Raw genomic sequence first — 15,713 nt, 5'->3', positions numbered from 1 at the left:
ATCAAGGAGAACCATATATAGTGACTAACCAGGTAGAATATGTGTTTTAACTGCATATTGTGGAAAGGAGGACAAGGGGGGTGGGTGGGAGGGAGATCTGAGGACAGGCTACATTTTCAAGCAAATGACTTCAAAGATGAATTTGTATTTAAAAAGTAATTTCACCTATAAAGAGTGACTAAGATCTACCTACCTTTAATAAATACATAAAATGTATGGATTACGATAAAAGGACAGATTATACTTTCAGTTTGCTGCTAATATAAAAAGAGAAAAGAAGGAGTAAAATTTCTGTGATAGATGGACAAGCCATGACAGAAACCATTTCTCACATAAAGCCATATTCGTCGAGCCTCACTCAGATACTCATTTTCTTTTTCTGTGTTTTTGTTTGTTTAGTTGGTTTTGCTTTAGGGCACAAAAGACATACAAAAATATTTAATATAGCCTATAATGAATAGAAAATTTGAATCAGTTACCTGAAATTTGCAGAAAAATGAAACATGTCTGCAAAAAGACCAAACATCATTTTCTTATCAGTGACATTCACCTAACTCAGCACAAAGTCCTTTGCTTGCCACTGTAGTAGCAAAGTAATTCAAAATGACTGCTTTTGTATTTACTTTTCCCTTTTACTTCAAGGTCTGATTCCACTTCTACTGAAGTTAATCAAATCTCTTTTACTCTGAAAGTTTAATCAAGTCCTTGTCTTTAATATTACATGATCTATTTCCTACATTTAAAGTAATATAAGAATTAAAATTTAAATATAATTTAAATTAAAGCTATGGCCTCAAATTGGTACTTTGTTAACTTCAAACGATCAACATGGGTATATAAACTTGATAATAAAACAATATATATATGTATTAAAGTATATTATTTTCATATAGACAATATATATTGATGGAATCAGCTCCCATTTTGCATATCTGAAGGCAGGCAATCATTTAACATTCAAATGCAAACTCTTTGTTATTTTTCCACCATTTTCAATGGTTACCATTAAGCTGTGTAGTTATTCATCAGCCTAACAAATAGTAACTCTATAATTACCTTTGATCCTTGGTGAATTGAAAGATCCATTTGCAAAACTGGGAAATGTTTGTTATTCTTTGTAGAAGTATCATATTTTGCTTGGTGTATATGCATGACTGTGTCTTGTCTGAATGCATAAAGAGAGATCAAGAGGGCTCGGAAAGGCAAAATTAGATTGGAGCAGTAAAACACCCCCTCAAATGCAGTTTACAGTTGTGAAGTGTCTCTTACCAAAACCCTAGCTATATGAGAAAACCAAAAGATACCATTCTGTTTAAATTTTGCCATCCAAGTTAAAGAGGAAAAGTTACCTGGTGCTGCAATGTGACTGAGAAACAGGGTCCATGGTAAGATTTGTCATTAACTGAGCAGAAGATAAACCAATGATATGAAACCTAAGTCATATCAATCTTAGAGCTGGAGGGGAATGCCAAGCCTAGGCAACCCTCCCCTTGTGCCCCTTCCCATAAACCCAACAACCCAGAAACTCAAGTTTCAGGTTATCATAAATCACTTTCAATGGTAGTCTCCCTTAACTCACAGTATTTGTGTTTTGAAAAATCCACCTCAGGGTTCACCTCTTTCTATTCTTTCTCATGGACTTGGAAAATAAAATGCTAGAAGATATACTAGATATTAGATGTACTAGGTAACGTGAATGCTCATTACATTTAACCTACATACTGCATAAGAGAGTGATTAGACTGCATGGGGTATGCAGAAGGAGAGAGACGAATGAATATTAAAGTCGGAGGAACAAAGGGATGGGGTAAGGCTTGAAAAGAGATTTAGAAGGGGCATCCTAATCAGAAACTATAGCACCTTTTCAATATTTGAGTAGCAATTACGGGTACTTGTCTCTTGTCAGAAGCTCTGGTTGCAAACAGCATGTCCTTAGAGACTGTTCTTCTGCATATCTAATTTTGACCACAGTGAGCTTTATATTCATAGTGACACATAATCAAGTTATATGTGACACATCAATATGAGTAAACAAATACATAATTCAAAATAAATTATTAGTATAGCTGCTTAAGCGGGTTGTATTGGAAGCTGCTATAGTCATGTCAGGTTCATGACAATGAAAACAATGCTGTTTTATTCACAGATCCTAAATAAATCCTCAAGGAAAAAAAAATTGTACACTGCCAGCATCCTTCCACCCACACATCTATCCAGAGACCAAACTGAAACAAATGTTGGCAGAAAACAACCTATATTTCTGATACAGTATTGTTATTCAGCCCTATTTTTCTCTAACGAGGATGCAAGTCAGGCTGTAGTTTGCAGCTATGTCATTTTCAGTAAATTAACTGCATTATATATGTAAGCAGTGAACTATTATGAGTATGGAAATTAACAATACGGTTTAAGTTTTGACAACTATTAACAGTGGATTTACAAACCAAAAAGAAAGGAAGGTTACAAATGTTTAGAGTTACACAGTTACTTTTTTTTTCTTTTTTCAAAATCAATGCAAATAAAAGAAAAATCCAGATCAGTTAACATGATAAAAATATATATATATCACTTCAAGAATAAGCAATAGCAAAACTAATCACAACTGAAACCTCCAGAAACATCTGCAACTAGGAAACACTATTCTATACACCCTCAATTTTAGCAAAAGGCAGTCTACTCTAAGCTTCTGAAAAGCTTTTTTCACTTCCTTGTGGCAGCTACCAATAAGAAGGACAGAAGAGTTAGGAAAACAGGGAACCACAGAAAACTATTGGGAAACACATAGAAAGAGAATATCCCGAGTTGAAAGGGAACCATAACAGAGACTCACAGTTACAGAGTGATGGAAATGCTACTAGATGATTACTTCTTGTAGATCCCAGCACCACATACCTAATTAGGATTCCAGATTTTTGGAGGCAGTGTAATGCCTTAATTGTTGTGAGGAAGGAATAGGTTTTCATTTCTAAATATCACATTGAGAAAAACGTCTAGAAAATAATATGGTGCCATTAAGTGGCAGAATAGGATCTGCCTCAAAAAATAAACCGGTGAACAGGCAGGGAGAAAATTATTTGAAGAAAAGTTTAAGTCACAACAAATATACAGGGACACAATTTGCTGCTGTGTTGCTTGATTCCACGTGAATCAAGAGAACCGTGCTAGCATGAAAGAGTCAGAAATCTGGCCCACACTTTAGAGCAATTACATTGTTAATATGCTAATACATCATGCATATTAAAATGTTATAAAACATTGACTCAGATATGCAAGGTCTTCTTGTCAATTATAATTAGCTTTGAAACTTTATAATGACTAACAGCAATAATAACAATAAGCAGACTGATAGAGAATAAGACGTCTGGAATATTTTGGGGTTACTTTTACTGTAAATGATTTCATGAGTGAAGTCAAATAATTAATAGCCCAAATAAAACCTCTCTCTTCCTTACTGTTAGTCAAAACATCAAAATACTTTAATAAAACTTTTTATTAAACAAGACCTTATCATAGAAGTATTTAAATTTAATCATTTTTAGAGCTCATATTCCTTCCTGGGACTAACTTTCTTGATAGTGTAATTTATTGATCTTATGTTTCCCTTCATGGATAAAATATTGCTGGATGGGCTTGACTTGAATCAGATTCTAGAAGTTTAGCAATCAAAAATTCATACTTGCACACCACCAGCAAAAAGGTGTCCCCAGCATACCTGTATATACCTTTTAAAATCCTCTGTTTTTCAGACAGAAAATACCATCATTCTTTACCAATCAGAAACTTTACTAGAAGCTCAAAGCATACTGCTCTGAGTAGAGTCTTTATTCTAGGGAAAAAAAAAAGTGCTTAAAGAAGATTGACTAAAAAAATAATAATCCAGTTACAAACCTCTACTCTGACCTACTCTTATGCTTCAGTCTTACAGGAAGAAAAAAAAAAAGGTGGAGATTTTAGATAGAGTCACATTCTTCTTAGAAGGAGTATATAAATTCTTATCAAACTGGATTCATACTAGACAGTATTTTTAAGATGAATCATACTTCTTCAGAAATTTTTGTTCAAGTCTTCAAAGTGCAGATGGCCAATTGTTGGTTGTTCAGTTTATCAATGTGCACGTTTTGCTAATATTGTAGGTATATTGTCACTTTAAGCATTCCTCCAGTTTTCTGTAAGTAATTAACAAACATGCTTCACATACGTTAATACATTTTCACTAATGACCCTTCTGCTCCTTACTTGAATACTTACCTGTCTTGTGGCCCACAAAGACTAAAACACCATTATCTAAAATTGTGTTATATATTTAAGTGGTGAACTGACATTTTCTCACCTAAAACACCACTCAGTTTCCTAATCTTTTGCATTTTGTTTTGAACAGTGTTCTCAAATTCCACTGTTTTTGTGGAATCAATGTTTGCAAATACAGAACTGAGAAGTCTAACTTGGCTTTGTAATGCCCTGAAACCAGAATCTAGACTATACAGATCTCTGTCCTTTTCCTTGCTGTAAGTATGCTTATTACCTCCTCAGACTTCTTTCCCAGTTAATTACTCAGATGATTTATTCACAGCTGCCTTACATGCTTTCCTCTGAAACCAGAGGTTACTAACTTGTATGCAGTTCCCCACACCTGAATTTTAATTCTAGCTCCTAAACTAGCAAGCCCAATTTATACAAAGATTGTTTCATAAGTGCACTCCTTTCCCATTCATATTCCCTCATAATACAGCCTCTGCCACACTATTATCCATGTGGATCACATCTCCTGCCATTCAAGAGCTGAGAAAAACACTAAGGGGAAAGCTTACGATATCTCTGAACGTACTTCAACAGCTGAGAGCTGCAAACCCCCTTCAGCCCTCCACTGACCAGTGGCAAATTCTCTATGACCCATCAGAATCTATGGAGTTCTGTATAGCCCTGTATTTATGTGCAAATGAATAAAAACTACCTTACTGAATTCTGTTAGTGCAAAAATGATGGATCACCTAGTTTGAGTTCCACTAAGCCAGAGAGAAAAGGGTCAAGCGAAAAAGGTTAATATCCTGAGCTTATCCTGTTTAAACCTCCATAAAGGCTTATTTTCTTCTCCTTCTAAAACTTACTGAAATTTACTCAGCCCTAAATTACAGGTAATTATATGATGCACCCAAGTAACTCCCTAAAATGTTAGAATTATTGCTAATAGTGCCTATAGTCATTTTTACAATAAAAGGCTAAATAACATTAAATAAATTAAAGCATGAGTGAAGGTATTCATGACATTAAAATGTACATTGTAGCTGAAGGCTTATTCTGAAGAGTAATTACGTCTCTTTTCCTTTTTAATTAATGTCCTTGTTTTTTTTTTTTGTTTTGTTTTTGTTTGTTTGTTTGTTTTTTTAAGTAATATACAATATAGATAAATTTTAGTAAAGCATGTGTTGGGTGATGATTCAATTATTGTATTTATATTCTTGGTAAACCATAAAAAGTCTTCCTGGCTTTATGCCCTTTCCCATTAGGTGATAAAATTGCCTCATACTTCTTCATTTCTAAAGAATGTAGTTGGTATTGGTAATTACCTTTGTCAGATAGAGCCCACAGGTTTGTCCTTGAGATTATTATGCTCTATGCCTGGAAAATATTTATTGTGGTCAAATTACCATTTCCATTTCAAGATCTTGTCTATCTTTTCATCTTCTGTTTTGACTAATAATTCATGAGAATTTCCACTAGTTGTGGCAGTTCTGGTACTTTGCCAAACACTGTGGTGGAGGAAGGTGAGGGCTAATTACCCCACTGGTATGCTTTTTGTCTGGCAAGTATAGCTGAATATCAGGGGTCACTTGATAAAAGCAGTCAATCAAAGTCAAAATAATAGCTCCATGACTACACTGCCCGGAGAACATGGGAAAGAGAAATTTCATTAAAAAAACCTCACTCAGAAATACAAAACATGGCTAAAAGCATTGTTTTGGGCTAACAAACATCCTCTCCCATGCCAGCCTGCATGGATTTGTAATTCCCCTGCTGACTTGTTGCATGTCTGTGCGTGTGATACAGTGTGAGAAAAGAGAGAAGTTTTGGAAGAGCCTTCGAGTAACATGATGAAACAGAGCAAATGGATGCACGTTTCATCTCTCTATCGCCTAGTATATCTGAAAAGGCTGGAGTCTATACTAATTGTAAAGTAACCTGTCTATGCTTGAATATACTGATGCTCATTGTGTTCTTGACAAACTTTAACTGAGATTTGACCTGAATGAGATTGCAGAAATCCAGTGCTGCTCATAGTCATAAAAAGGCTAGAAAGAAAACACAAATCTTGAGTAGCCCACTCACTGTTATTTCAGGAGAACTTGAGAACTTTAAAGGGATCATCATTTATTTGTCTTTAAAGTTTGTGAGCCATGGTTTCTGTTATTTGTTGGTGTGTTCTTCACAAATCTCATTTGCGAATCTTGATTGCAAATTGGAATATATTTATTTTTTCTTGTTGAGATATGTGATATTATTAAATGAATTTCCACTATGTAATACACATATTCCTGAGAAAATGATTACTTCACTTTTTAAAGAGAATACCAAATAAGCATTGTTAATAATGGATGTATACTTTTCTTTTCTTTCTTTCTTTTTTAAAGAACTGAAATTCTGTTTCTCAAACAAATCTCAGATACAGTTTATGTGGAATGAGAATGAAAATATCAGGATATTCATATTTAAATTGGAGGAATATTATGCAGTTATGTTACTAACATACTTCTTTCTTGCTTAAGTTAGCTTCTCAGGGATAAGTCTCTACTTTGATTTCAAATGACATTTTTTCTCTATTTATTGCCGCTCTTGTTATATCAATTAAAAAGCAACGACTGAAGTATAGGGAACTTCCTTAGTATTAATCAGACATACAGTAAGGATGCTGAGGAAATATCTGCAATGTGGCTCTTACAGACATTAGAATATAGAAATGGGAATCTATGGATCTGGAGGTATAAAGAAGACAGAGCATAATTACTATATACCTTGTACATGTGTGACAATCTGATAGCTTGAATGATCAGAACGAACTCTATTCAGAATCTGTGGAAAATGTAGCAAAAATGTTATAATAAATAAATCATGGCTATTTGATTTTCTTTTAGTAGCTGAATAGCATTGACAACACATAACTTGATAAGTACTACAAAACCGGTACAAGAAACTGAGAGAATACTGAGGAGGTTAGCTCAGCCTGAACTCTGCTCCGCTTCACTGCCCAGCAAAATTGCTAACCAGTTAATGCAAGCAACACAAGCATGTCAATGTGAACAGTAGTTATAGCTATAATTGTACCTTATACAAACTAAAAAAAAATGTATGTGTGTGTTCAGATGAATGGGTTTACATATGACTTTAAGGATCCTGACTTTACTGGATTTTACTGAATGTCAGAAAATTCCAATTCGAAAAGTACCAAAGAAACAAAAATGTGACGAGCCTTTGTACATACTGGGGGGAAAAAAAAAAAAAAGAAAAAAAGGCATCAAAAGAAATGCCTGTAATTTAATCATTCATTCTTACTGCACAGCAATGCAGGTTCTCAGAGAATACTTGCATATGTCCTCAGATTCCTTTCCTGTTCAGGGCTTAGCTCCAGAGAGCCCAAACATATGAGCAGCATAATCAGCCCTGACTTACAAAGCAAGGCTATATCCACTCCCCATTCTCTCATGCATCTAGCTGAAAAAAGCCCTCCCAACCTTGGCATACAACTTTAAGCTCCTTAGCCTTCAGGCATATAAGTCTTAAACATACAACAACAAAAAAAGAGAAATCTCATTAATCCACTATTTAAAGTCCAGTGAGTGACAGAAAAAGTTCACCTTTCATATCCACAGACCAAAAGGTACACCCTGAGAGAAAGGTCACTTTGCCAATGAAACTCTACATTGTAATCACCTAGAAGTTCAGGCTCCAGATTCATTCAGCAGAGTAAACTTGGATTCATGGCAAAGTAGAAAGAAAATTTAAGAATCAATTCAAAGTTTTAATAATTTTCAGTATGCCTCTTGCAATAAACATTAATAGACTATTATTTTTCTCTTTGAATTCTAAGCCTGTACTTCAGAGCAATCCTTCAATGAGGTCAAAGTTCTTTATAATTTTCTCTTTTCTTACAAATCCTTGTGATATAATTCATCAATATAGTGAAGTCATTACATGAGTAGAGAAGGGAAAATTTGAACTAAAAAGAAGTAACTATTAATTAAAATATGTAATGAAAAATGTATATATTAATACACCAGAAAGGGTGTAGGTATGTAACTGTGCATACAATGAAAGCAACAACTATGAACTGCTTCACAGAGATTAGAAGGAGTCAGCCAGTGATGGGAAAGTAAAAGCAGGAAAATGCCACCCTCCAAAATGTATCACTTTGCACAGGTCTCAGAGTATGATTGTGGCACCAATAGCATTAATGTATTCTGAATTAGAACTAGAAAAGACACTTGCCTATGAGGAGGGAAAGGAAATGTCCTTCCTACAGAAAAAAATAAGCCAAACTGCTCTTTTGCCTGTTAAGTACTTAAAGAAAAAAGTCCTGTTTTTTTCTTGACGTGGAAGGTTAGATTACATTTTAGGTCACTCAGAAAGATTAAAAATAAGTAACATGCTTAAAATTATCCACCTGCACTCCAAAGCAGATTGCTTTCATAAAGATCAGCCAGTCTGAATCTAAATCACTTCATCCTCAAGCCAGATGAAAACACAGAAGTTATACTCAATTCACTCAGACCAATCCTGTCCTGGAAGTTCTCCACCCAAGACAACTGAGGGATGATACAAATGAATATGTTATTCATGGTGACAGCAGAAAACTTCCAAAAAGGACTTGTGCTTAAAGCACAAATTTAAGTGCAGGTAATGTACCGGCACAAAGTTCTGAAAAAGTGATTTATGTTTTGGTAAAACTTGGTGTTTATCTATGAAAGTGTTGATAAATTAGGATATATTTAAGATCCACCAGGCTGGGAACCATGAAGAAAAAAATATCATGGCTTATGATTGGAAAGCAACTGTTTCAGCAATGAAATGGACTGATCATTGCCTATATAAATAGAGGTGAGCCCAGAACTGAAATGGAAAGCAGCTAAGGTAGGTAGAGAAAATGTTCCTGCTTGAATGATGCTGACATCCTTATTTTTATGGGAGAAATCAGCACTATATTAATATTACTATCAGTGAAAGCAGAGTTTAAAAATAATTTATCTTTAAATAAGCAGATATAGTAGTCTATGAAATTCAGCTCTTGACAAATAATCCTATTAGGAATGCTAAAACAAACAAACAAACAAAAACAAACAAACGAAAACAAACAAACGAAAACAAACAAACCACCAACCCAGCCATCAGCAGGAACTCAAATGCTTAGAACAAGATTGACATTATTATTTTTGTAGCCAGTCTGAACAGAGGCTATTTTACAACAGTGATAGGTGCTGAGGCTCCCATGAAGTTTTATGAGAAGAATTATAAAATTCTTAAGTAATAATTGCATTTTTGAAATCTGAAGAAGGAAGAGGCACACTTAATTCTGATGTGACTTAGAAATGTGTAATTCTGTTAACTTTGCTCCAATACAAACATACAATCACACGATACACATCAAAAAAGTGAACTGGAGAAGATTCTTGAAAATTTATTCTTTTTCTTTTTTTCCATTTTAGACTTTTTGGAGGAAATAAAATGTAAAATTACTTTACACCTTTTTATTTCAGTGTCTGAAAAGCTTTGAATTACAAACTAATAATTATTTTAATGCTAGTTGTAGATCTCATGAATTGAGATTTCTCATGTCTTGAGAAAATTGGTATGGAGATTTTTATATCTTTCTCCTTTAAAAACAGCAGAATTATTAAGTGGCTTGATATTAACCTGGCAAAAAAATGTTCTATGAAACTGGAGCTTGCTTGCTTTCTTTATGCAATTTGATTCACTGTGTTGGCTTGGCTTTTCTGCCAGCAGAAAGTATTCTTGCTAATTTATCAAAGTAGTGTTTGCCCACAAGATTTAATAGCAATTAACAGAACACTGTTGGCACAATTGCACTATTGGCAATGAAATACACAAATTATTAAGGCAGATTGCATGAATAGAGTTTACAGGAGTTATAAGTTGAGAGCTTATTTTTACTCAGACATGCCTTTGTCATTTATGCATGCATGTCAGTTATCCCTCTCATATTCCTAACATGTTCGTTTTTAAAAGCAAGTACCAGAGAAAAGTATTGGACAACTAAAATGGTCCAAGTAAGCACCTTTTATTCTCCCATTCATTCATTTATTCATAGGTACAATATTATGAAGCTGAGCACTAAAAGTTATCATAATACTATATACTTAAAAAAAAAAAAAAAAAGATACTCTGGGGGAGAAGCAAGCATTAACATCATTGTGTTTTCTACATGCAAGAATTAGCAGCGTAGTTCATCAAGCTCTGAAGACAAACTTTCTTATGACAATGTGTCAAGTGTGCATGCACTTGCAGGAATTATGCATACATATTGATCACAGAATAGAAACTTTAGCAGAAACATTTTCTTAGTTTATGTCTGAGTTATGAAGACAAGGGATGACTGACCTACTTCCTGTATCTGTTTGTGCTTTTTTGTTTGTTTGTTTGTTTTTTGCTTCAACATGTTGACATAGTCAAATTTATAGTCTAAAATCTAATGCTGATATTAATAATAATGTCTTATCAGATCCTGCCACCAGCACTTAATCACAATTCCAAATTAATCAAGAGTTCTTCTTGACTAAAATCTAGAACCCCTATTCCCCAGACAGGGTGAAGCTCCTGACTGCCAGTGATTAGGTGTTCTGATCAGTCACAATAATTTTGTAGATCAGAGTAATATGTGGTTTTGGTTATGGCTGTATATGAGTAAATTTATTTACATGTATCACAGAATCACAGAATGCTCTGGGTTGGAAGGGACCTTAAAGACCAGCTTGTTCCAACCCTCCGCCAGGGGCAGGGACACCTCTGACCAGCCCAGATTGCCCAAAGCATTCATAGCTTCTCTGGGCAACATGTTCCAGTGCACCCTTTGGATATTCTTCGCAAATATTCCCATTCCCAATTATTAATACCCAACATATATATATATATATTCTTCCAAAAATCAAATATCAAATAGGGCTACTTTAATGCAACATACCCACGTGCTTAATCATTTAAGGTACCGATACAAAATATTTCTCAGCATTAAGAACTTTTGCATTGACTCTACAACTTACTTCAACTGTAGCAAAGTTTTATTTCTTCTGCCTTATTATAACTCACTACATATCTGTTTTTCTATATTTACCCTATATTAACCCTATACACCCTCTATAAATGTCCTTGTATATCCCTTCAAACTCTATATTACTTTATTCACAGAAACAAGTACATTTTTGAAAACCAAAAGAAATGGAACCTTATCAGAAATTAAGGTTTCTTTCAAAAAATGTGTGCTTTAAAAATCCAGTGTTTTACTTATATACAGTTTCCACTGCATGCACTGATAAAACTAATTAGAAAGCCAACAGAAAATAATAAAGTCACAAATACTTACTAGTTTCAGTAGCTACAATAGTTATGTTGTGCCACATATTTGTTTCTCTGTCCAGTGGTGTTGCCAAAGTTATTTTCCCATCTTCTGCATTAATGTTGAACTGTCTCTCAAGGTCAGTATGGCGATCAATGGAAAACCTACAAAATAGACATCCCTGTAATCTACTTAATGAAGTTGGTGTAGTCCATACAATCACAAGACAATTTATGGAGCCCTCTGAGAGCTGCAGTTTTATAGCAAAATGGATTGAGAAGCTCAATTGTATAAGACAAAATGACAAACTGAGACTAAAAAAAATAATATTTATTATTGCCCAAGGAGTAATTAGCTGTATACCCAGTATGAAGGTCATAAAATGCCCTCAGGTTCACTAGGTAACATCTTTGAAAAACGGTGCTGATCAACAGTTAATTATACAATCCATCACATTTATTAGACAGTTTCTATGTTATTTCACAGTAACTGCTGATAATTTCAAGAGTAATGTATTAAGCACACAAAAATGGTGGGCTTCGTGGTTATTTTTAAAAAGGCTGAATGATGTTATTTTACTAACCAATTTCAGATTAATTAAGCATGGACTATTCACCATGCATATTATTTGGTTACGGTTCAAGCATCTCCATGGGCAGAAGGCAGTGAATCACCGTTTACCTGTAGAACACTTCAAACACTGAAGGAGCGATTGTTTTACAGACTGACATCACTGATTTTTAACAAAACAAGTTCTATCAGACAAGTAGTCAGAGTTTGCAAATGTGAATTTCCAGGTAAATTATGCAGCCGAAACAGAGCCAGCTTGAGAGGAAAGAGCTGCCATAGATTGCTCCTACAGTGCATTAAGCAGGATGATGATTTAAAACTCAGGACAGGATCTCCAGGAAAGCTTTTATGTTTGCCCATTTTCAGAGTTATTTTATTAATGTATTATTTGTAAAAGGAAACTAAATCACAAAATTAAGCTTTCCAATTTTGTGATAGGAAAAGATACAAAATGAAAGAGTTTATCACTGAACTATTGATATAGTTCAATAAAAATTGACTTCAAGGGTTTTTAGTGAATCCTAACTGTGGCTTTATATAAAAGCCTTTTAAGCCTTTGTGTCTATGTATTACAGAACCTAACAGCACGCACTGACAATTTTGCATCTGTTCTGCATTATATCTAGGCATAATAGGGTGAGTTAGGATACAGTGTCAGACTGGATTACATTATGTAGTGGCCAGAATAGTGACTCAGACTGCCATTTTCTCATTACACTTCTACTTTTTTCACACATACCGCTAAACTCAGGGATAAAAGAGTGAGAACATATTTTGCTACAATGTCAATGGCACAGTTATCTGAAAATCACTTATGCAACTGTTTTATGTTACAATAAGGAAATTAAAAAAATATATATATCTGATTCTGAAGTTCCTCTATATGCCACAATAAAAAATTCTGAATAATTCAAACTCATTCCAACAAAACACCTTTGCTTTCAATGCATGTGTAGCATTAGATTCTGATGTCAAAGTTCACCTTTTTTATTTCAATGTCAGATAATAAGTTCATATTTAGAATAAAAGATAATGTTGCAATTAGGGTGCTTGTGCAATGGATTCAGTAAGATACAATTGATTTTCAAAAATTAGTTCAAAGTTACAACAAAGTTAGTGCAAACGTTAACAAACGTTTGGTAATGTTATTACCAAAGATCAAGACTAGCATAGACACACTGGTAAGGAACTTAACAAATAATGGACTTACAAATGAATCCCCCTGTTAAACAAGGAAAATGTGATTTGCTAGACATTTTTCTATTTTTAAACTCTCAGAAGAACTAGTTTTACTCACTTTAAAAATTAGTAGTTTCATTAAAAAGTACAATACAAAAATATGAAATCAAATTTCAAGTATATTCAAGTGCCTAAAGATAGGCATGCACATCTATATTTGGACATTCAAGTAAACTGATTTTCTAGTGAACTCCACATATCACTTCTCAATGGTTTAATATCAACTGTACTACCCTCAGCATTTCTGAAATCAGGTCACTTATATGGAGGAATAAAGATGTAGGTGCCTAACTTTAGGCAACCATACTTGAAAATGTATTTTAACCTTACTTTAATGTCTCTTTAGTTCCCATTTAAGTATCAGAAGTAAACTTCTGGTGCTAGTGAAGTTGATAAAAAATATCTTACAGACTTACAGGTTTAAACTTAGAGGTTTAAAATTGTAATCAAGAAAAAGCAAAACAAAACAAAACAACAGAAAACAATCAAAGTAACTCATTTTTAAGATCTCATTACTTAAAGCCAATCTTTTAATTCTTGAAGTTTATGCAGAAGTGACTATCAGAGTACCAAACTTTTATGAATTCTGACAATCCACAAAGAAAATAAAATATGAAATGCTTATATGCTATTTAGTCAACTTGGGCTTGACATAAACTTCATTGTGGGTAAGATGCGTTTTTTCCTCTAAGGATCAATGTTTTTTTAAATATCTGTGAGTTTATTATATTGCATTTCATCTCATTCCAACAGTATTTATTCACAATGCAAAAACAGCACTCAAAATGAAACATTTTTAATGAAAGTTTCACAGGTTTACAGGACTACATAGAGGTAAAACCCTCTCCTGAATTTAATTTGATAAATATTTGGTACAAATAAAAAACGAAATTTGCCAAGTCATAAACTTGGGAATACTAATAGTACGCTTGCAGTTTCCTTTTCATGATAATGGTATTATAACTCTTTTTAATGGGAATGCGTTGTCAGATCCATAAGCTGAACATAAAACGTACATTTCTCTAAAAATGAGAAAAGAATATCTTGGGAAATAATATCTGTTAAAATTGCCATAAAACCAGTGCAGGTTATTGGGAGGTTTTGGTTAGTTTATAGGTCTGCTATGGCAATTATAGGAACAATCCCATAGTGGTTTAACAGAAGATTTAAAGTGATTCGTAGTCTTTCTCCCACACTACTGATACTGCTGTTATGACTTAATTTGATCTATTTTTTATTTGAACCAATCTAAATAAGAGCTGAAACCCTTTTTTGCTGCACCTACTGAGATTTGAATCGCAAGACTGATACCCCATCAGTGGTAAATCACCATTGTTTATTAATGCCAGGCAGACAGGACAAGCTACTTAGTGACTGATAAACAGCTGCACCATTAGGGAGGCAGAAAATAACGTATCTAGATTTTTAAGGCCTGCTGTGAATTAAGAAAATGATCCACTACTGCCAAAGATGAAATCTCTTCCAATATGAATGGGGAAAACCTGCCACAGTGAAGCTTATCTCTCCACAGAGAAAGACACTGAAAGGCAATGATTTATAGGAGGGCAGAGACAGTATAGGAAGAAAGATTATTACTCATGCTTTTTGCTATGCACTTGGATCAAGCTTTATCCAAGATAATTTACTGCAGATAAAAAGACCATGGTTATAAAATAACAAGAGAAACATGAAATAAATACTACTGGAATCACTAGACTTGTATGCTAATAGATAATGATCTTTCAAGCCTTATTATACAATAAGCCAGGATGTACCACCCTTACTAAACTACAGCAAAGTTTTACAAATAGCTCAGCTGAATCCTCTGGTTAATTTCATTGCTGAGAGAGATGCATGTGGTCTAGATGTGGTAAAATGTGAGCTGACCATGTCTACAATTATTAACAAAATCTGTAAATCTTTTTCACAATCAGGTTTAAAAGTTTATATATTAAAGAATACGCACAGCAAAATAGCAAAGAAAGAGAAAAGAAAAATATTGCTGCTTATGAAAATAGCACTGGGTTATGAAAGACATGATATATTTGGACTAACCTAAGAGCTGAAATGAAAAGATGGTTCACATTCACTGGAAAAAAAGGATAATGAAATCATAACTCAACTAAACACTGCATTATCACTTAGTCATTCAAAGATGCTCTTCCACTATTATGGTTAAACGTCAAAAATATGAAAGGTGTCATGCAACATATGCATCCTTTAGTCCCATCCATCTAAAAATGCCTAAATTTCAAAGATCTTTGACTGATTTCAGACCAATAACCAGAGTCACAACCCTTCATTCAACATGGTGTTGCATAATAACCCTACTGGGGTATTTCCTTGT

General features: G+C 34.0%; 1 protein-coding gene across 1 annotated transcript in view; it reads right to left on the bottom strand.

The window, feature by feature from the left end:
- CDH8 (cadherin 8) overlaps positions 1-15,713 on the bottom strand; it is a 132,499-nt gene that overhangs the window by 38,314 nt on the left and 78,472 nt on the right. The window contains exon 7 of the mRNA XM_082769846.1: positions 11,585-11,721. Coding sequence (XP_082625972.1) covers positions 11,585-11,721 — 137 coding nt within the window. The remainder of the gene's footprint in view (positions 1-11,584; positions 11,722-15,713) is intronic.

Source organism: Aythya marila (genome assembly GCF_965140915.1).
Source record: "Aythya marila genome assembly, chromosome: 12".
NCBI classification, from domain to species: Eukaryota; Metazoa; Chordata; class Aves; order Anseriformes; family Anatidae; genus Aythya; species Aythya marila.
This window is presented reverse-complemented; position numbering and strand designations above follow the sequence as displayed.